This window comes from Hippoglossus hippoglossus, chromosome 6, assembly GCF_009819705.1.
Source record: "Hippoglossus hippoglossus isolate fHipHip1 chromosome 6, fHipHip1.pri, whole genome shotgun sequence".
Classification (NCBI taxonomy): domain Eukaryota; kingdom Metazoa; phylum Chordata; class Actinopteri; order Pleuronectiformes; family Pleuronectidae; genus Hippoglossus; species Hippoglossus hippoglossus.
In genome coordinates this window covers 19,544,742-19,567,780 of record NC_047156.1, presented here as the reverse complement: position 1 = coordinate 19,567,780, position 23,039 = coordinate 19,544,742, and the positions used below count along the sequence as shown (strand labels likewise).

General features: G+C 42.2%; 1 protein-coding gene across 1 annotated transcript in view; it reads left to right on the top strand.

The window, feature by feature from the left end:
• Positions 1-22,519, top strand: part of si:dkey-82f1.1 (DENN domain-containing protein 2A) — a 33,386-nt gene extending 10,867 nt beyond the window's left edge. The window contains exons 2-20 of the mRNA XM_034589102.1: positions 4,952-5,038; positions 7,357-8,388; positions 10,249-10,376; positions 12,272-12,384; positions 12,497-12,694; positions 12,955-13,048; positions 13,918-13,968; positions 14,200-14,387; positions 14,783-14,892; positions 15,581-15,650; positions 15,869-15,946; positions 17,485-17,625; positions 17,806-17,954; positions 20,082-20,259; positions 20,372-20,413; positions 20,590-20,695; positions 21,360-21,647; positions 22,256-22,342; positions 22,434-22,519. Coding sequence (XP_034444993.1) covers positions 4,953-5,038; positions 7,357-8,388; positions 10,249-10,376; positions 12,272-12,384; positions 12,497-12,694; positions 12,955-13,048; positions 13,918-13,968; positions 14,200-14,387; positions 14,783-14,892; positions 15,581-15,650; positions 15,869-15,946; positions 17,485-17,625; positions 17,806-17,954; positions 20,082-20,259; positions 20,372-20,413; positions 20,590-20,695; positions 21,360-21,647; positions 22,256-22,342; positions 22,434-22,465 — 3,171 coding nt within the window. The 5' untranslated portion in view covers position 4,952 and the 3' untranslated portion in view covers positions 22,466-22,519. The remainder of the gene's footprint in view (positions 1-4,951; positions 5,039-7,356; positions 8,389-10,248; positions 10,377-12,271; positions 12,385-12,496; positions 12,695-12,954; positions 13,049-13,917; positions 13,969-14,199; positions 14,388-14,782; positions 14,893-15,580; positions 15,651-15,868; positions 15,947-17,484; positions 17,626-17,805; positions 17,955-20,081; positions 20,260-20,371; positions 20,414-20,589; positions 20,696-21,359; positions 21,648-22,255; positions 22,343-22,433) is intronic.
• Positions 22,520-23,039: the final 520 nt, after the last annotated feature.

Below are 23,039 nucleotides of genomic sequence, written 5' to 3'. Positions count from 1 at the left end.
GCCCAGATAAAATTCCATTGTTTATTTGCCCAACCCTCTCCTTCCCTCCTCCTCTCCATACATCCCTTCCTTTACCATCAACTTTTCCTCTATACTTCATCGGGAATCAAGCAAAACCTTCCCAAAGTCGGCCAGGTCAAGGCAACATGTCAGTCATTGTGAAATCCCCCCATATTGCTCAAACTCTTTATGTCATATTCTGTCAGCCATGCACTGTTGTACATGAATGAACTCTGCTTCACATCTGCGCAGCATAAGACATGGTACAGTCGAGTATGAAAGAGATTTAGGATTACAAACCAGTGCCCCTCCATCGTCTATCCTTCGCTCCCTCCTCCATCATACTTTTTCTCCCCACAACTCAATGACTGAATGGGAATGAAAGAGAGAGAGTGAAAAGGAGAAATAAAAGAGTGGAGGAACGTGGAGGAAAAAAGCAGCCAAGTTTGCTATTCCAGAACGAGCTGGCTAAATGTGCAGTCTTGCGTTAAATTGATTACAGGCGAAGCTTTGGCACATGCTATAGGGAGCCACAGCCTGTAAGGGGATAGGGTCTTCAACTGAGCCGGGGTGTAGAAAGAAAAGTAAGAAAATTAATAATATATAATATATAATTACCATTTTGGGCTATCATTTTCTCTCCTTGTCCTAGTTTGACGTAAAACCTCGCTCAAAATGTTGACAAGTGGTTTTAGGGGGCTGCCACTTTTGGTTGCTTGCTGTATTTGACTCAATGTCCTGATAACTGAAACGCAGCGTGGGCCGGCAGCGACTTTGCCCTTTTTAGGTATTTTGAAATGACAGAGAGTAAAAGAGAGCAGTCTTAGGAAGAACAAGCACGGAGCGGTGATGTCATGATGTTAGCTGTTTCTGCCGAGCTGGACCGAGAGATGGAGGGACGGTGGGATGGAGGGGAGGATGAAATCTTTATGAGAAGCAGCTGTTGGGGAGAGGCAGGCCTCCAGAGCGCTGCAGCAGCAGCAGCAGCAGCCAGTCAACAGCTCACTGACAACAAGCCAGAGGCCTGATAGAGCTCGCTATGAAACTCTGACAGCACCACCTACCCACACTGTGATAAAGCTAATCAACTCATTCAACTGCAACAGCACCTATCACCAAACTTTTACATGATAGTACAAAGAGCTCAACAGCATAGATACAAACCGAAAAAGGCTCACTGATAATATCCCTGTGTGAGTTGATATTGTCTACTGCATTACATTCCACTGTGAAGAGTATTAAAGAGAGAAATACAAAATTTTTCAGCTTATTTTCAAGAAGAAATTAGTAGTCTGCTCAAGTGTGTGTCCAGTACCTTCATCAATCAAATATTGTATGCATTCAGTAGAAGAAAACAGTTAGGCCAAGAGTCATCTATAGGCGTGTTTGTGTGTGTGTGTGTCATCTTGTACATCTATCTTTGTGAGGACCAGTGTGAGTCTATAACCTACGGAGTGAGGACATTTTGGGAAAGTGAGGACCTTTTGGCCGGTCCTCACTTTGTGACCCCCCTTTAATGGACTGTTTGGGGGTTAAGACTTGGTTTTACCGTTAGGAATAGAATTAGGTTTTGGTTAGGTTAGGGTTAGGGTTAGGCATTTAGTTTAGATGATAAGGGTCAGGGTTGGGGGCTAGGGAATGCATTATGCCAATTAGTGTCCTCACTAAGGACGTCATGTTGGGTTGCAACTTGGTATAGTAAGGTGTGGTAAAAATAGCATGTTGTAGCAATGATTTTTTCTATCCATTTGATGTGGGTTGTTAGCTGCTCGCATGAACTCCTGGTAAAAATATTTATTTATTTACTATCCATCTTCTATCTTTACAATCTTTGTTTTAAACTAATTACTATTATTACTATTACTATTTTAGAATTGTGTTGTTATGATACAACACCCCATTCTCAGTGGTACATGTGAGTGCATGTTCACAAGAATCTGTCTACTGCCAGATACTTGGTGTCCATCCACTGATAGAAATCTTCTGCAGGGTTTGTTATGCAACTGATGGTTAACTCTGATGCCCTGCCTCTGACCCAGACTGCTGCTTTTTCTATCTAGTAAAAGGCTTTAAGGCGTTAAGGGTCTTGTGCTGTTCACTGAGCACCAATCCTTTTTCATCTGAGGCCAAGACTGGAGCTTATCTTTTACGAAATATATTTCCGAAGCGTTTTTTATCTGAGGGTCATTAGATAAATGAGCTAAAACTGACAATAGAGGGATTCCATGAATAGAAGGTGAAAAATTAAAAGGCAATAATCTCCTTTCACACTCGTTGCTGCCATCTTCTTCACCCAGCACTCCGCCACACTGCTGATGAACAATATCACTTCCTCTGCCGCAGCTCGCTCGTCACACGGCTGAGGCTGAAGGGGGGCGGGGCAGTCAGAGGTCTTTCGGGTTGCCGTTTCCCGTGATGTTTTTATTGGCCTCAGCAGATGGCTTCCCTCAGCCTCTGTATTATTATGGTGGTCATCCTGCACTGGGGGTTCGGGTTAACAATAGTTGCCAATCGCTGCAGAAGACAAAAGCCTTTGCTGCCACTAGAAAAAGGGGTTTCTTCAATAAACGGAGCGCTGGCACTGCTGTCAGATAAACTGCTTTTTGGAGATATGAAGACACTGCTGCTGTTCAGGTTCAGGCAAGTGTTTGGAAGCACTGTCTTGAATGCATGAGTCAAGTTTGGGATATGTTCAAACCCTTTATAAATCAGAATTACGTAAAAATACAAAATGACCTTTTAAGGTATTACTAGAATCTCCACTGAGCAGATCTTTCTGTTTTGGCCTCGGGGCTCTAAACAATGAAGTAGAACAGCCTAAAAGCCTGCACTGTTTTCACTGTGCAACAGTATACTTATATTATTCTTTGCAATATCCACTTTCCTCTTTAGTTTTGACAACCCCTGTCTCCCCCAGCCCCCCACTTTCCTCTTCCATTTGCTCCCTCTGTTCATATCTCCCATCTTTCCTCTCCCCCTGTGATATGTAACACCCTCCCCAGTCCAAGAAAAAAATGTAACTGTAAAACTAGAAGGCTCTATACATTCTTTATAGTCCCCCTTGCCCAGCCCCCAACCCCCCACTTTTCATTGCAGGATTTCTGTTCCTCATTTGTGTTTTGGTTTTTAGTAAGGAGAAAAGAATCAAGAGGGAGAGGAAGGGGGGAAAAATTGGTTGATGTTTCCCCTCAAACACGTGACCTCTGCTTGGCTCACAGCTGAAAATAATTTGAGCCTACAAGCGAGTGGATGGCTGACGCAAACCTTCATCCTCCTCCTTTTTCCTCCCTCTGGGGGGGCTAGGCCTTGGACTGATTGTGGAGGGATGGGGGGGCGGGGGTAAAGACAAAGAAATGAAGTTCTGTAAGTTAAACTGTGAGCAAAACTAGAAGGTAAAAGATGACACGTTGTGCACCGTAGTGTTTTGTTCTTTTATTCTGGAAGAAAAAAAACATACTAGCTTTTTGGCTCAGTCTGAAACACTGGACCCAGAGGGACAATTATGTTGTTGGCTCAGGAAGAGTTCAAATACTTGGTTGCAATGTTTTTTTACATAATCTAACTAAAATGTGGCTTTTTCTATGACTTGCCTCACTGCCACTCGGGACAACAATTTGTGGAATTCGGCTGAAGTGGGCTCTCATTCCCCGCATAGTCGGGGGGCAAGGGAGAAAAGTGTAAGCATTAGCTAATGCTGGTTTAAAGGCAGAGGAATAGAGAGGGGGGAGTTTGGGCCATGCAGCACTCAGGGAATGTTTAACAGCCTACGAATACTCTAAAGTATCCCAGCACATCTGTAGAAGTCACTCAAACACACAATCCATATGCTGGACTGGAGTGTAGACTGGTTGGATGGATGTGCACATCTATGTTGGTGTGTTTTCATATGAGGTTTTGCATCTGAGAATACAGCCGGGTGGCAAAGCATGAAAGTCTCAGTGAATTTACTTAGGAGCAAATGTGTGAATAAATGCCAACAGGAGTAAAGCGTGACCAATATCCTCCTCCATCATGTTAACCACATCTGTGCCGAGCGTGAGGCCCTTCTACTCCATGCCAACCCTCCACGAGTCACAAGCTGTAATTTAATGTTACATATGGATGGTCTTGCTTACGCTTCAAGTGGATCTGGTTTTATTGTACTCTGACAAATAGACCAAGGAATAATTTCAAACTGGCCAAGCATGTCCCCTCACACTCGCCTTGGCACCGCTCGTCTGTAAGAACAGAGGGAAATGTGCAGTGCTGGTAAACACTTAACACATTAAGAAAGTTAGTTTCTGGAATGGAAGGAGTTTGCAAAGAGGATCTGATGTGTGTTCAGCACTTACAGAGAAATTACTCCAGAAATGTGTCCTGGCAAGTGCAACAAGACGAGACACTGAGTGATAACCTAAAGACGTTAAATGGAGAGCTCTTATCTGGCCTCCAGTTGTCATTGATGCTTTAACAGAGCTTGATGCCATTAGAAAGGGACGTTTTTAGGGTTCTAAGATTGTAAGTTTTCCATAATGTCACATGCATGCTGTAACCTAAGGTGTGTGCCGGCTTAAAGTGGTGGTGTTAAAGCTTCGATTTCAGTTGTTTCCTCCAGCTACTATTAAAGTCGAGATTGACATTTTGGGAGGATGCTAATGCAGCCTGCGAAGTTGGCCTCTTTGCTGCTTGGTTTCAAACTGCAAACCACAAAAACATGATATTTTAGCTATTAGGTTTTTCACATTTACACACTTGAGTTTAAAGTTTTCTCGGGAAGCAGCTCTTCTTTTGAACCATCCCTCATTTGTCAGTCTACTGGAAGTCGGCCTATTTTTGTGTATCGTCTCCATATATTTTGTAAAGAAGCTGTGGTATTGTCAATTGTCATTTTTTTAACACTTAATATGCACTCACCACTAGATACAAATATTTATCTCTAACTGACTGTCTGTTTCTTTGTGTGACTGTGCAGGATGCCAGCTGCTAGCACCATGACCGGTGGGAGGGCCCTGCTGCTCTGTACAAACACTGACAACTGTATCTACCAATCAGTCAACGGGTAGGTGCCTCATAAGCCTATTTATTCATTTAATGTTTTTCTTATGCTATGTCTTCATCCTCCTGTCTCAGAGATTATTTAATTCCACACATCACAAAGGAAGTGTTGTTTCTTTTGTTAAAACGTAAGCTCTGCTTGTGCTGGTAGAAGAGCAGCATCAGCTCCTCCTTGTTTGTTCTTTTAACAACCTGCCTTTGTGCCAGAAAGCAAGTCAGCAATTTTCTATCAAATTAGATTTGCTACGTAACTGCACAATATAAACACTTGGAAGGAATTATCATTGCAAATAACCAACTATGTTGAGAATCTAAAATTCTAGTCTATTACTAGAAAAGTACAAATCCAAAACAGCATTGCAGCAATTAAATCGTTAAACACTGTTCCACAAACTTGTCAAGTTAAAGATTGAACTTTGTAGAACATTTCTGCATTCATGATGAAGAGTCTCACTTTCAAAGATGTAGTGGTCAAAGAGGCTCAAGAAAACTGTCGTATAGAGTGAATTGAGTGCATTTACATTACTCATCAGCATACAGCCAAAACTTTGAGTATTATTTGTTTGATTATTCTTTCACTTTTAGTTTTGCAGTAAGGAAAGACCTTTAACACAAGTAGATACAAGATTGTATGTAATTAAGATAATATAAGATAGTTGAACACCTCCACACGTTATATTAACATGTTGCTTGGGTCTGATCTGAGTTGCATTTTCCCCATATTTATTGAAAATTTCTATTCTTTTCTTAAACAAGTTCAAGACGCCTCCTTCTATTCAGGTCAGTAGTGTAACAAAAGCAGGGCAGGAGAGCAAAGCAGGGCAGAGTTGGCCATCTGGCATCTGGATGCTGTTACTTCCCCCCTGCTGCCACCATCTAATGCTTCTCTGTGGTCCCTTCTGCCATCCTTTTAATATTCATTAATGCTATTTAGATTAAAATAAAGGGATTTTGATTTATGCCCATGTGGGATTTGAAGATTTAACAGTATGTTGTTTTTAGCGTTTAGCTTGTAGCTCTTCAGTAGCCCTCAAAAGAAAATCAATACATTTGGTAATTGTCAAAAGTTTAAATAAAATTAAAGGAGTAGATTTCAAACGCTTCCCCTTATCCGCTGGTCCATTCCAAAGTGTCTAGTTTTGAAATGACTGCTTCTTAATCACACTGTGTCTCACTTCGTCACACTCTCAGGGGGGTCGGCAGGGAGTATTGATTTCCTCTTCTATCTGCTCCACATTTTCTCTGACTCTTTCACTTGACCCACTCCTGCCTACTCCTGTTCTCTTCTTTATGACTCTTCTATTTGACCTAGTTTTTCCCCTCTGTTGCTTCATGCTTAATAGAAAATGCTGTTTTCACTGGGGGACACGGCAGAAGAATGAAGTTTGGGAGGAAGGAAAAGGGAGAGAGAGGGGCCCAACTAATAAAAGTCTGAGCAATGTGGAAGAGAATTATACAGTTTGTTCATAGGTCATAGTTACAACAGCCCTTTTTTTTCTTAAACGGTCTCAGAGGAAATTTGAATCTGTGATTTCCTCTGAGATTTCCTCAAGATTGCATGACTGTTGGTTTTCATATCCAGCGATGTCATCAGAAGTCACCCAGCGAGGCAGCATTTCCTCTGTTTGTCTGAAATACAATCTTATGATGAATGGGGCTCTGGCCAAAACAGTTTTGTGAATCAGGAATAGAAAAGAAGAGATGCACGCCTTCGTGTCCTCTCCTGAAATAGCTGCGCATTAGTAGCTTGTAAACTTTGACCTCCAAACCCAGAGTTCAAACAGTCTTGACCCAGTAATCTTCCAGGAGTGAGTCACAGCTAAAGCAGAGGCACCAAACAGACGTCTGAGCTCTTTTCACAAGATTTATTTTGTTTAACCCATAAACAAAGGTCTGTTTGGATGTAATACTCACATTGTGAAGGGCCAGTTTAAAGAGCAATGGTGCTTTACAGCGTCCACTGAAGACAGCAATTGATATTTCCATAAAAGTTATTGCACTATAAATTGTGAGAGTTGGCAACAGTGTAATGTACTTCCTCCCTCTGTTTATCTTGAAAGACATTATTTGTAGCAGTGGCTCAGTGGTTAGCACTGTTCTCTTAACCAAGACAAGACTCATTGCATGTTTGGGTTGTTAGGGTTTGTTTTTTTTGCTTAATGTTTTTTGGATTACAGGGTATTTTGCTTGTTTATGTGGGGTTTTTTTGCAACATTTTAAGTGTTAAACAAGTAGAGATACAAAATATGACATATGTTTATGATATGTGTCACATAATAATAGTTAAGTATGTTAATTGCTCTGTGAATGTTTCTTTTCCAGGCTCCAGTGCTGTGGCTTGAAGGTTGGGGACGCTCCATCATCTGTGGTTCCCCAGCCCCAAGAGGTGTGTGGGTCACCAGGGGACAGAGACAGGAGAGACACCACTGTGTCTTCCAAGTGTCCCCTCTCACCCCTACTCAGCCTGAGCGACAGCCCTGGTCCTCCTGATACCATGCTGGCTCACAGGAGAGCCACCACCACCACTGACCCACGGACTCCCAATGTGGAGAACGGACTGAACCACAACAAAACCCCAGCAGGGGCCAAGACAGCCAGCATCCGTGATAAGATCTCACAATGGGAGGGCAAAAAGGAGCCTGCCCAGTTAACCTCTACGGGGACTTTCCCACTGGGCACGACGCAGAAGGAAGTTGAGACAGTGAGAAAAAAGGAATCTAAAGTTTCAGAGGTCCAAAGGACAGACAGCAAGCGGTTTGTCTGCTGGGACAGACAAGACTCAGGGAAGGAGAACGTTGGAAAGTTGGGGGATTCAAGGCCTAAATCTCCAGAGGGTCTAACAAACAAAGACAGAGAAGTGATACTAGAGAGAGGGCTTCGCACCTCTAAGCCAACAGAGCAACCCTCTGACAAGAAAACTGTTTTAACTCATGTTAAGAAACTGGAAAAGGCAACAAAGGACGTACCTGACAGACCCTCGCTGGCATTCCCAGGGAATTACTTCTGCCCTCCTTCAAAGGAGGAGCTGGAGGAGACGGAGAAGAAGGCGAACGAGCCCATTTTTGGGACTTTTGATGTTGCTCGGCCTGGTGGGTCGAGGAGGAGGAGAGAGGGGGATCCAGAGAATGTATATAGTGAGCCAGGTGTTCCGTCTATAAACCCTCTACCTAAACCTCAGAGAACCTTCCAGCACCACACACCACCCACTAGCCCAGCTTCAGGGGCCGGCTCGGGGAAGGGAAAGAGGAACTTGCCCCCTTTGCCCTCTATACCTCCTCCACCTTTACCAACATGCCCACCCCCTGGAGTTTGCAGGAGACCCTGGGCTGACAAACCCCGGGATAGCAGCAACAGGTAAGCGATTGAGAAGTAAGGATGGGTATAGTGTCGACAACCATGATTGGTATTGACCAGAGAAATAAATTTGGTTTAGAATCTTGTCCTTAATTCCCAATTAAGTAACCCTCCGTATTCTGTAACCCTTCCCCCTTTACCACCAACCAAACACTGATGTGAACAACGTTCCCCACATCTGCTGTGCATCAAAACCACAGATGACATCATCCTGAATGTCTCACAGAATGACCTCATTGGTTGGATTTGAAGAATGCACATATTAATGCAACTCATTCCTCCTTATAAAACTCTCCTGGATGGGGAGAGCAACACGCAGCATGCCCACAGTCATTTTGCAGAGTTTGAATTTATAAATGTAAGAATACTTGATCCATCAGAATTTTCAAGACTTCTCCGTTAAGTAGTACTGGAATTCAGATGGTTACAATCAAACACACTGGGCTCTGTAGGGAAACCAAAAAATGTGAACTCTGCAGTATTGGACTACATCTATTGTTCACTTTTTCCAGTAGTCTGAATTCTTATTTGAAGCTTGGCTTGGATCTGTTACATTCCATACCATATGTGGAGGCCTCACTCTGCTCAAGTGTGCTGTGTCAAGCCCTTTGTTTGGTCTATCTGTCTGTCCGTCCATTGGTCTGTCAATCTGTCTGTTGCTCCATCCTCTCTCTGTCTGTCTGTCTGTCCATCTGTCTGTCCCTCAATTCATCTGTCAATCTGTCTGTTGGTCTGTTCCCTCTGTCTGTCTGTCCATCCGTCCATTGATCTGTCAATCTGTCTGTTGGTCCATCGTCTCTGTCTGTCCGTCAGTCTCTCCGTCTTTCTGTCTGTGTCATTGAGAGCACTGGGCATTTTTGTGCATGAAGCTGTGTGTGAGCAAAAAGGTACCCTGTTCAAATCCAGGTTTTTCTTTGTGGAGTTTGCATGTTCTCCCTGTGTTTGCGTGAGTTTTCTCCGTGCACTCCCACTTTCCAAAGACATGCAGACTGGGATTTGATTAAATTGACCATTGGTGTGTGTGTATATCTCCGTATGTCGCCCAATCTTATTGAGGAGCAAAAAAACTGAAACATGTTGCCCCTCTCACCCAATGTCAGCTCCCCCTGCAACCCTCAAAAGGATAAGCAATGTACATGATGGATGGCTGGAGCTGTGTGTGAGCAAATACGCAGTTATCAATATATTAGGTACACTGCGCATCATTAAAATGCCATGCAACCTCAGAGGACCAGTGTTGATTTGCTTTGCTTGACTTTACGTAACCTTACAGTATATATCAGTGACAATGCACAGTAGTTAACGCTGATGTGAATGTGCCATATTAAAAGAAACGTCAAATGTCTATATGTAGTTCATAGAAAACTTCAAGGTAATGTTAAAAAAGAAACTGATAAATAAGGCAAAAGGCAGATCTAAATAAAATCATATGAAGAACGAGCATCAACAAAGTCAATGTGCTCTGTGTCAAATCTAGGGGGAGAAAACATTTTTCGCAATAATTCAATCCAATACAGCGACACCACAGTGAAGACAGCTGAGGATAATCAGCTCCATACGTGTAGGATTTAGTGCAACTTGGTTTAATTTTATGTGTGTGCATGCACGTGGGGCTTTATGCAACCACGGATTCCTATGTGAGCTTTACTCCAATGGGTCTTCATCAGTGACGAAACAGATGTACTCATTCAGATGTGGCAACTAGCAAACGGCAACATCAATTTCCCTGCTTGGCGCACAGTATCAGACATTTTTTAAAAGCATCAACATGGACTCTCTCTGGGATATTAGTCAAAAATCTCTCCTCTTTTGTGTTTGGCATGCAACTCCCCTAAATCTCTTTGCTGCTCTGTCCGACAGGAAGTCCTACGAGTTTGAGGATCTGCTCCAGTCGTCTGCAGAGAGCTGCAGAGTTGACTGGTATACTCAGTCCAGACTGGGCCTCACACGCACTTTATCAGAAGAGAATGTCTATGAGGACATAATAGGTAAATATACATATTACACCTATGTTTTTCTTTAAAGATGTGGAATATTTCACAGTGCGTCTGCCGTATGGTTTCAGATTATCATTCTGTAAATTGATTTGTATTTGCCAGATCTGAAAAACAATGGACTTTACTGTATTGTAACCCACCGTGTTGTCCTATTTCTGATGTTCTTCATACACTGCATGACCCCTCCAGCTTCATTTCTCATATCAGTGTGTGTGTCATAGGGTTCAGGAACAGAGGTGATGAGGAGGCCAAGCTGTCTTTACTCAGCTGTTTTTTCTGCTCCACTTTTAATTTAGAGCCACGCTGCTTCACTGTTATTGAAAATTATACGTAGAGACCTGACCTAACGTTCATACCTTATTGTCTGCCGTGTTGTGCCAACCCCACCTAGAGCCTGTTTAATTTCATAACGTACAATAGCGGCATTGTGTGGCTTTGTAGCGTAGCCAAAGTTGGCTGCTTAGTCGGTGCAGCAGGGGGCAGGTGAACGGCTCAGAGCCGCCGTGTATTACTGGCAATATCTTCAATGTGTCTTTGGTTTTCATCGCTGATCAGTGGCAGGGCTGGCGTGTTTGACACAGTGGCCGTCTGAGTGTCATAGGGTTTGTGAAACTACAAATTCATGGTATTATCAATGAATTGTGGTGTACTTGGTAGCATTTGGTAGATTTTGCTTATTGCAACATAATGCTGCTATACAAATGTAGCTGCGCTATCCCTGCCGGGAGCTTTCAGCGAAGAGACCTGAGGTCAACCTGCACCTGCCCCCTCCCCATCTCCCCTAGCTCTCAAACTACAACTTCGGCCCACTCCAACAAGGTTAATTGACCCACATGGTGAAATTATATCAGTGATGTGACCTGCCAAAGAGTGATCGAAAACCAATAGCGAGAGTGTAACCATTGGCCTCTTACCTCCACAGGCGTTGCCTTTTACTGCCCCTCGCAAGATGCTGCCCTGGGCGGTTGCCCATGTCGACCATATCTAAATTTGCCACTTGACAATGGTCTATGAATGCTGCTGCTTGTAGGAAACAATCAGATTAACTTGAATTATGTTTGAGAGATGCCACAACTTATTTCGGACCCTTTTACAGCTTCCCCTTCTCATACAGTAGTATTGTTCTTTAAAAACGCTCACACACAGTTCACCAGACACTCAGCGGTGTCCCGCGGGTAAAGTAACTCACTTATACTGCAGCTGTCTTCTCAAAAAGCAGCTCGGGCCAGCAGAGATATAGATAGTGCAGACAGTAATGAATGGGTGTGATGTCCTCCTGCTCTTGTCATCAACAACCCCATGCGAACTTAGTTTCATCAACACACTTTAAACATGTATCCAGACGCATAATCCGATGACTGTCGCAGACTCACATGTGCTCAGCTGACAGCACACACACAAAGAGGTTCTCATCAGCCGGCGATGTGAAAAACAGAGAACTGATCCCTTGTTTTTCCTCAGAGGGAGAAGGAGCAGGGAACTGAACGTCCCTTTTTGTTAATCTACGTACTCCTACAGGTCACATCTGGCGGAGGGATTGACAGAGTAGAGGAGAGATACGGGCAGAGAGAAAGAGAAGAAGAGGCAGAGAGGTTTTCGGAAAATGAAAGTACCTCACTCCATATCTGCAGGGGAGGGCTAGTGGCTAGAGTTACGTTTTATTTAGCTGCGCAAGCATCTTATCACAGTAAAATATGAGCCGGGTAGGCAGACTGCTGCTTCTAGTAGCTCTCCGCACATCTGGAGCAGGAATCGTCTGGCAGAGCAAACACGACTGATATGGAAAGAATATCTGCTCTTTCGTAAGTCTGCGTGAGACTGTTGTGTAATGCAGGTGAGAGGGATTTCTTAGTTTTTAACTGAGAATGTATTTTTTCTTTATGAAGATCCTCCAACCAAGGAGAATCCCTACGAAGATATAGAGCTGGAGAGAAGTTGTTTGGGAAGCAAATGTGTTTCACCCGCCTCCTCGTCTCCTGTCCCTGACACGCCAACCAAGGTACCTGATCACCAATAAAGCCCTTTAATAAAAAAGTAGATTTGATGGAGCCAGTTCTTCACTAAAGCTATCTTCTAATGTCTCTCTCTGTCTCTGCATCTTCCCCCACCAGCTCTCCTCTAAGCCCGGCTTCTTTAGACAAACTTCGGAACGGCGAAGTTTTAAGCTCCTGGAACTCCGCAAGACTGGCAGGGACACTGGCGTTACCTCACCCTCTCGTATCAGCCCCCCCTCCACGCCCAGCAGCCCTGATGACACCCCCTGCCTTTCAGGAGACCCATACAATCGCAGAAGGAGGAAAATTCCTAAGGTATTGGAATCTAAGGAGGCTTCTCACAAAGCCCCCTGTTATTTATGGTGCTGCCTATTACTAAGAGAGGTTAAGAGCTGGTTCACTCATGGGCAGGGAACAATTTTTGTGATGGATATTTCCTGTGTGAGGTGTGCGTATAGAGGGAGGCCTACCACAAACTGTATTGATCTGTACTGATCTTGGTAGGAGCCTGGCAGAGTTTGATTATTGGTTTAAGGAGTTAATGTTGAACCTTTCTTTACCTTTACTTCCTCCAGATGGTGCTGAAAATCAATGGCATCTTTGAGGCACGAAGAGGGAAGAAACGCATGAAGAAGGTGTCTCCGTCTACAGAGTCCAACTCAGGGAGAGGTGAGGCCACGGAAAAGAACAATATTTGTTTTTACCCTTCCTACTCTTCCCATCAACTCTGAGTATCCATGATTGTCTGTCGCGGTGCATGTTTCATGTCTAGATTGATAACTTTGTTAAATCCACAAGGGGAATTAGTGTGATCACCTTTTTGAAGTCAAAAGAGACGCAAATCAGGAAGATCACAACACACAACATTTGAACTACACTATCACTTCAATACTATCACACACTCACACATGAATTCAAACAGAGTATAACTGCTTTTTTGTTGCTGCTGTCTGTGTGTATCCCCCTCATATCTATCTTCTATGTCATTTTCTGTTTGTTTATTTTTGTATTTGTTTATTAGCACACTATTTCACTTATAAAAAAGAAAGCAATGCACCCCCTGCACCCAAAAAACCATGTAAACCATGTAATAAAAGTAGCCTACATGAATCTTTTACAAAAAAGAACAAATTGCATTCTCAGATTATAGTCAAATAGAACAATAGATACATCTCTAGTCTGTTCTTCTGGTCCTCATCTTTTTGTGATATTATATCATAGTGTGTATATTTATACTCTCACCACTGCACACAGGCTGCATTATACTTCGTTATGTTTGGTATGGCAGAAAGACTTTAGAGGTCTGTCTCCATTAAAGCTGTGATACCTCACCATATGTATTCACTTAGTTTTATGGGCAAGGTTACATTTCTGGGTAAGCTGAGACGGACCTGTGGGTCAGAGGAGTGGGTGGTGTTGTGTGGCAGTGGTGAGAATTGGAAAAGCATTGAGACCAAGTTCCATGTGTTCTGCGGTTCCTGTGATTGGTATTTGCAGTCTCCTCACGCTGATTTTCTTCTCCTCTCTCTTTAATGTAGTGACAGATGAGAACAGTGAGTCGGAAAGTGACACGGAGGAGAAACTAAAAGGTGAGCGTTTTTTCATTACTTACAAGTAAAAAGAGGAATGTGTACTGATTCTAGTTTTCTCCCTTTGCATTGTTCCACTGTGTATTTACTAGCTAACATCATAATATACACAGATGGAATTACAGATTGCCTCACATTGTGTCCACTTGGTGACCCTCTTTGCATGCGTGTGTGCACCCTTGACACGGATGTATATTTGCATCACATGAAACGTGTTTCTCCCTCGCTCAGCACACAGCCAGCGGCTGGTATCAGTCCAGTCCATGCTGCGGCAGACGGGGCGGTACCGAACTTTGGAGAGGGATCTGATGGATCTGCAGGAGAGAAAACTCTTTGAGTATTTCATAGTTGTTGCACTTCACAAGACCAAGGCCGGAGTTCCATACCTGCCAGAAGTCACACAGCAGTTTCCTCTCAAGGTAACAGAGGAGAGAAATGGGACAGAATCAAAATAAGATGCTGGAGATAAGATGAGATGAGATGAGATAATTCTCTTTTAGTGCGAGTTTGGTGGGTCACAGCAGCAAAGGGGGATAGTAAAAATAGACACTAGACAAAAAGTAATAAATAAGTAAAGATACTTATAAACACAAGAAAATGTAAATAAGTAGAAAAAAAATTATATATAATGAAAACTATAATATAGCAATGCTGTGGGAAAGGAGCATATATCCTCAAGGTGGTTCATTATTAGTATTATTATTAGTATTATTGTCTTTATCAGTTCTTTTGATATTTGTCTCTGTTTAACTTAGTTCCATATAAGATTCAAATGTTAAATCTATATATATTCACTTGTTCTCTTCATATCCAGCTTGAGAGGAGCTTTAAGTTCATGCGGGAGACTGAGGACCAGCTGAAGGTCATCCCACAGTTCTGTTTCCCTGATGCCAAAGACTGGGCGCCTGTCGACAACTTCCCCAGGTCAGTTATAAAGTCTGACGGCTGCCGCAGCACATAACAACAGGGATTCAGGCATTTCTCGTCAGAGCGGTAATAGCTCAGCTAATAACCACTTATTAGTGAAGAGGCCCAGTATGGAGATGACCTTGCTCCTCATAAAGACGACGCTTCTATGTTTCATCATGAGGCACTGACCATGACAAATGAACTTGTGTGGATTTAGCACCTAACACCTGGTTTGCAATCACAAAGTCCGCACTTCTATGTATGCTGTTTACAATTGGCCGTAAAACCCAATACATTCAGCCTGTAATCGTCTTCATTGTTCCGAGAAGAGAAAATATGTGTCTTGCCGGTGATGGCTAATAATTACCTGGAGGCAAATGTCGGATGGTTGAGGGGCCTTTAAATACACACCTGCAGTCTGAGTCAGTGAACTGGCTGACGCGCTCGCCTGTCGAGAAAGGTCATCGCTTGTCAACGAATACCTGTCAGGCAGAGCTGAGGACGTGTTGTGTGGTTATTTAAAGAGTGAGTGTGTCCTGAGGGTTTCTACCTCTCAAGTACAAAGTCTGGCTTTTGTTTGCAGACGTTCAGTCCAGAGTGAAAGTTTTACCGCAACAGTCTTTTGTGTGTGATTTTTACAGCTCTAAATAGTTTCCAGCGTGTCTGAATTACCTTTTTTTTTCTCTCTCTTTTATATCTTCAGTGAGACGTTCTCATTTGTCCTGACCGGTGAGGATGGAAGCAGGCGGTTTGGCTACTGTCGGCGATTATTGGTATGCGCTGCCCCTGATCACTAGCTTCTCCTGATTTGATTTTTAATATGATAATTCTTGATTGCAAATTATTGTATTACTGTGTAAGTTATCAATAAAAATGTCCTATTTATAGTTGTTCCTGAATGTACCTTCACTGGTCTAATCCTGTGCTTGTATTTAGATGAGCACTCTCGTTTTAATCCCAACGTTGTTTGTCGTTGTCTTGCTGCTCATAGCCCAGTGGTAAAGGCCGTAGGCTCCCTGAGGTCTACTGCATCGTCAGCCGCCTGGGCTGCTTCGACCTCTTCTCCAAGGTAAATGCACTGGCTTAAGCACAAACACAAAAGTCCCCTTAAATCAATTACTTGCATTACATTGCTTGGAATCACATTTGTTACATGAACACAAGCATCCAACCACACCCCCACCAAAAACATACAGAGCAGTACCACCATCGTCGCCCACAGAGCTCCACCCTCCCTCTGCTCCGTACTTTCCTCACATAGCCTCCTGGCTCCACTACAGAGTCACATGTGAACTGCAGCTGATGTGGTTTCTGCTACGGAAAATGTTCCCTGTAATGAGCCTCAGATTTATTTGTTTATTGATCTGTGCAGTGTATGCATGTTGTTGCTAATGTGGTTATAGAAATACCCACAGAAGAGTAAATCCAGTATATCTGCTGTTAAAGAAAATAGTTAATAGACTGATAGCTGCCTTTACATTGGAGAAACTCAGTGCTGATGATTTGCTGATTGTGCTTCATCTGTATCTGATATCATAAAGTTTTAACTCTATACAGATGTGTGTGTGTATAAAGGGGTTCACATGATTGATTCAGGTTGTTAGGCTTTTGATGTAAGGACTGTGACATGTTTCCACTGCATTGTGGTGGGACTGAATAAGTGTACTATAATAATAACCAGTATGGTATCAAAAACGATTCTCAGTCCTTCTACCATGTATCTCAACTTCATTCATGATGGCATCTGGATACATTAAAGGGTCTTTATGTCTTTTTGCCATTGCTGCGTAGCCAGTGTTGGTGTTAACAGCCATTTACTTACCAATAAAGCAATAAAGAAACATTGTGAGGCAACAAAGCAGTTGAAAACGACACCAATGTTAAATCTTGTTTTGCTTATATTTCTATCATTGAAGTTAGCACATGAACCAGCTAGCCCATCTCCTCACTTTCCATTAGGGATTGACTAGTCTGCCCTGAACACTTAGTGCTGCTCAGAGTATTATTATTAGTGATATTGATGTATATTTGTGCATATATGTGATGATAATATTACACTGTTTGACCTGCAACAGCAGCCACTATAGCCTAATACACTAGGATATATATAAAGATGAGCCACCTCATAAAAGACAATATGGCCAAAAACTGAACTAATTTACCTAATAGCATGGTTTTAATGTTACATTGTCCAGCTCTAAATCATCCATCCATCCATTATCTATACCACTTATCCTTTGAGGGTTGTGGGGTAGTTGGAGCCAATCACCAGACAGGTCACACCTATGGCCAATTACATAAGGTCAATTTAGAGTCTCCAATTAAAAAGCCATGCAGACACAGAGAGCACATGCAAACTCCGCACAGAAAGGCCCTCTCTAGTGTGCCAAACTGGGATTTGAACCAGGAACCTTCTTGTGCATTACTGTGCCCTAAGATAAATATTTAAATCACACAACAGCTCTTATCTATTGAAAAGATTTAATTTGACCTGTGAATCTCAGCTTTGGGTTATAATCGTCCAAACACATCTACAGTGCACTCAGAGGAATATTTGTGGTTGCCAGTATACTCAAGTTACAGTGCGCCCTTCTCTGTCATCTCCAGATCCTGGATGAAGTGGAAAAGAGGAGAGCAATCTCTCCTGCTCTGGTGCAGCCTTTTATGAGAGGCATCATGGAAGCTCCCTTCCCGGCTCCAGGAAGAACCATCACTGTCAAAAACTTCCTACCTGGCTCTGGGACAGAGGTAAAATGATGGTGGTGTCACTGTGGAAAATAGTATTCCTGGAGGAACTGTCCATTTACCAAATCTAACTAGAAGTTATATAAATCTTCATGTTAGTGTCTTTCTGATATGTGTGCAGTGTGTAGATTATTATCTGATCAGCCTTTTCTTTTTCTTTTTGCCCCTATGTGTTTTCTACAGGTAATCGAGTTGTGTCGGCCATCAGATTCTCGACTGGAACATGTGGACTTTGAATGTCTCTTCTCCTCCTTGAGTTTGCGTCTCCTTCTGCGAGTGTTTGCCTCTCTCCTGCTGGAGCGCAGGGTCATCTTCACCGCTGACAAACTCAGGTTGGCTCCAGCTGCATATTGTTACAGAGCATCGTTTTTCACATCCCATCAGCATGCATATGGAGTAGTTGCAGTGTTTTAATTATTGAGTTGGATTAATCCATTACGATCAGTGAAGGAGGGCTTATGATGCTGAGAGGACCAACAGGAAAGAGTTTGAAGGATGTGACCACGAGTCGACGAGTCTGAGGAAAAGAAGATTCCGACAAAGTGTGAGGGGAAGGAATGCTGTTGTGTTATACAGTCGTCTGGGGAACAATCACTTCTTGTCTGGAAAACTGTCATGGACGTCAGATCGAAGGAGTTAGAGACTCCAGAGCAGAACACGTGTGCACAGTGACGTCATCACACCCACACACTTCACTTAAAAGCTTTGACTCTTAAGCTATTATCACTGTGGTCAGGGTCAAAAGGCTTTTTTAACTGTTGTGGTACACCTGGTTCAACTTGTGGGCTCAGCGGAAACAGTCATTGTAACCTGGAATCACCCTGAGGGATCCGGCAGTCTAAATACTATACAATGTGTTCACCGTCTTACCAGATATACACTTGTTCTTTCTTTTTCACCCATGTACTGTTGTTTATAGAGGCATTAGAAGCATTTGTCATAATCGGACCCTGAGTCATTTCACATTCTCTACCATAGAGTGGAAACTTGGCAGCGTCAGTCAGTTTTAATGAATTAACTGTGAGCAGACCCACACGTGCATACGATTAATTTAACAGCGTGGATAGAATGTGTTTGCTCCTCACACTGTGTTACATCACACCAATGTTAAAGAAGCTTTGAACATTCCTCTCTGACTAAACGAGTTTGTTGCGGCAACAGAAATGTAACTTTTAACATTATGTTCCAAATTGAGAGATGGCTGGCAGGAGAGCTGGAGAGGCTTTTTTTGAGGGGTGTTTTTTAGCACCATCTTGTGGAAGAGATTGGATTAGACTAAACTCTCAAGTAAAACACTGTGCTCTGACTTACCAGTTATTTAGGGTTCATTTAAGTTGTATATTTGTGTTGCTTAGTATAACATTGCATTTGTCAAGCTAATTATACATTTCTATAACTTAAATTAGCTAAGATTCATTTTCTGGAACAAATAATTATTAGGAACAAAACGTTTTTGTCATGCATGTGTCTCATAAGATCCTGTAGTGCAAATGAACAATGGGGAATGGAAGCCCATGTCTATAGCACATTATAAACATGCTTACAATGCATCATAGTGCGATTAAAGCTCTTTATAATCATAGTTCTAAGCATTTGTGACTATCTATAATGCTTTGTTACAATATCCATAACACATTATAAAACATTTTAGAATGAGATGTCATAATACATCATGCTTGTTAACCCATATCCATTATGATCCCCTTAAATACTTTTTTACAATAACTGTTATAATGCGTCATAGTGTGATGATAAGTAGTCATTGGGTGCTCTGAGTAAAATAATGAAATTCATGAGATAAATCATATATCTCATATATATCAGATATAATATATCACAAGCCAATTATAAGTTACTATAAAAACTCTACTACTTAGTTAAAAAACTCAAACTTAAGAAAAAGAGTTCTAAACTTTATCTCAGTACTTGCTAAATTCAAAGTGTCTTATAACGACAATACAATACAGCTTCTGTATCGTTTTCAAATGAATTAGATATATAGACTTTTTTTTATAAATTCAATTCAGCTATAAATAATATCGCCACTGTTTGACAAGTCAATCTCCACTGTAAAAACTACAAAAAGTTGTGGCTTAGAGTTAGACAGTAGAGCAGGTAATCTAATACTGTAGTTGGCTGGTCAGTGGTTTAATTCCTGGCTCCTCTATTCCCCATGTTGAAGTGTCATTGGGCAATACACTGAACCCCAAATAGTCCCTGACAGTGTGTGAATGGGCTGTACGAGAAATGGAGAAGTTCTATGTATTTGTAGAAGCAGTGTGTGAATGTGATTTTTAATGTAAATGGTTGTTAACACTAGCAAAGCTAACTAAATTTGTTTTTAAGTATTGTTTTATCTACTATTATGGTATATTATTTGTACAATAATTTCAACTAAAATAATACAATTTATTTGTCTTTGTCATGTGAGCATTAACTTTCTTTCTCTCTTTGTGCAGCACATTGTCTCAGTGTTGTCATGCGGTCGTGGCTCTTCTCTACCCCTTCACCTGGCAGCACACATACATCCCTGTGCTCCCGCCCTCCATGTTGGATATCGTCTGCACCCCGACACCGTTTATAGTCGGCCTCCTCTCCAGCTCCCTGCCTCGACTCAAAGAGCTGCCCATCGAAGAAGTGAGGCCGCCTTGTGTTTCTGTTTGTGACGGTGCCCTTGACTCTCAGCTTTTCCTCCTGTGAACAATAGCTCCAGGAAATGACAATCAATCTCCCTCTGCTCTTCCCTCAGGTCCTGGTGGTCGACCTCGGCAACAGCCGTTTCCTACGACAGGTAGAAACCAGAGAAACACTCAGGAAACATTGAAAATCCATCTTTAATCACAGGGGCTGTCTCATCCTTTAAGTCCATTACATTTGTAGTGGTTCTAGCAGATGTGGAGCGAATACAATATGTTAATTCACTGCAGTATGTTGACTGAGTTTTCATCTGTGTCTTTGCCTGCACAGCTGGATGATGAGGACTCCATTCTCCCTCACAAGCTGCAGGCAGCTCTCGAGCATGTGCTGGACAAGAGGAGGGAGCTTGCCTGTGACAAAGGAGATCTGCCCAATGGTGACAGCACTCTCATTGTAGCCTCTGCTAAGATGCAAATGTACAAATGTTTTTATTTAAAATACCAAATACAATAAAAACAATGTAAGTAATGGTGTATTATAACCACACATTTGAAGAAACTGTTTTTGCTGATCATTTTCAGAACACTTTCACCGACCAACTGTACCATCATTTGCCGTTAAACTTTCAGAAATAACATTTATGAACAGATCCATTTTGTGACTTTTGTGATTCTGGTTTTCCAAGTTTTTTGATTCTTAAGAACCATTAATAATGACAGTCTACACTGTGGTCTGCCTGTATTAACGGGAAATTCAAAGTAATGTAAAAAATGATCCAAATTTAGCTTTTGCTGCCATGTAGTGGTTCAGAATGTTAATGGCCACAAGGACAACAGACCGGAAAGTTTAGTGTAAAAAGCTGATCATGTCTATTGTGAAAAGAGAGATGTATGAGTTTGGGATTGTCCTATATTTTCAGCAAGTAAGGAATGTATTAGTCTAAACAGTGAGTAGACAGAAATACCTTTATTGATTTGTCGATTTATTATTATTGATCAACTTTGTATGACCTTTCTTTGCATCCAGTCGGCTCTTTGAAAGTCACATGATTAAATCTTTGCTTTTCCTTCTCTGGCTCTCCGTCCTCTGCCTCCTCTCAGACTCCAGCTCCCTCAGCACAGTGGTATCAGAGGCCTTTGTGCGTTTCTTTGTGGAGATGGTGGGTCACTACTCCGTCTTCATGGGCGGAGCAGAGCGGGACGAGGAGTCTGTATCCTCCCCCACCTCGCCCAGCCCTTCTTCCTCTGCCTCCTCGTCCTTTCAGCGCGAGGCCTTTCGCAAGGCGGTCACTTCCAAGAGCCTGAGGAGGTTTCTGGAGGTGTTCATGGAGACACAGATGTTCACCGGCTTCATCCAGGAGAGGGAGATGCGCAGGCAGGGCCTCAGAGGTACAGAGATTGATTAGTGGTGTCACAGTACAGTTGATCAGAATAACAGTATACTGGCTGAACTTAAATACGTACTATACCTGCATGTGAAAAAGGTATAGTAGCTATTATTGGGAGGACGTGTTTTTCATTAGAGTTTCTGAAAAGTTTTCCAAATGATCTCAGAAGAAATTTTACACTCATTGACATTGTTTTTAAGTATTGTGTACATTTTTTTGCAAGAGCAATTTTTTGCAGCAACAATTGCCTGGAAAAAGGGAAAATGTTGTTACTCACAAAAATAAAACGGTTTAGACTTTAAAATATGTGTAAATGGTGATAAAATGTAACTAAACCCTTTGGAGTTTTGACAATATTTTTCCAGGGATAAAAATAACCTGTTAAATTCAGGGATGTAGTCACTGCCATTATTTTGTAGGTTTTGTAATGCACCATTTTACTCACTTACTGACTTACTTGAATGATCTCAGTACTGATGGGACTTGCCTCAAAGTTTTGAGAATTATTCAGTATATTTATTACAATGGTTTTTACTGTATTTATACGGGGGGTGTCCTCATAACATTTAACTTGAAATATGTCCCTTTTGATTGTTTGTTTGTTTTCAGGTCTGTTTGAGGTGAGAGCACAGGAGTACCTGGACTCCCTGCCTGGGAGCGAGCAACGAGGAGTCAACAAGTTCCTCAAGGGCCTAGGTTAGTGTTACTGTACAATCTGTCTGTCTGTCTATACATCCGTCCGTCCATCAATGGTTCTTAATCTAATTTACGTCTTTTTCTTTTTCAGGAAACAAGATGAAATTCCTCTCCAAGAAATGAACCTGGGACTCGGGATGTAATCTGCCACAGTAGGAAATAGACTCACGATGGGGTAAAACAGAAGAAGAGAACATGCTTCCTGGACGTGGACAACGCAGGGTCGGAGACGTGTCTTTACGGCCCAGAGTAAAGAAGGGGCCCTGAAGTGAACTGGACTCATAGTTTGTGAACATGAGAGCCTCGGGGTAAAGTTAGCGTGGAGCTCTCAGCTTCATTAGCCAGTCATTCCATTAGTGCTGTGGAGGGGTCACACAGCACGGACCAAAACATGAGGAATCACACAGTGTCTAGTTTCACACTTCCCAGGGTTCTGGTGTGTTACAGTCAGTCCCGGCAGTGTGATACTGTAGAGCACCGCACAGTGGAAAGGTTTTTAGGACAAGCGTTTTTTTTTTTTTTTTTCTTATTCAGTCTCTGCCTTCATCTATAAACCTTTTGTACAATACTTTCTCATTACATTCCAAGTACTTTCTATAGAATCTTTTATAAAGTCAATAGTACAACTTCTTCTTCAACAGGAGGCTTTTAAGTTAATTTATATTCTTTTTAGACCAAATTAATCTGTCTTGTTTTT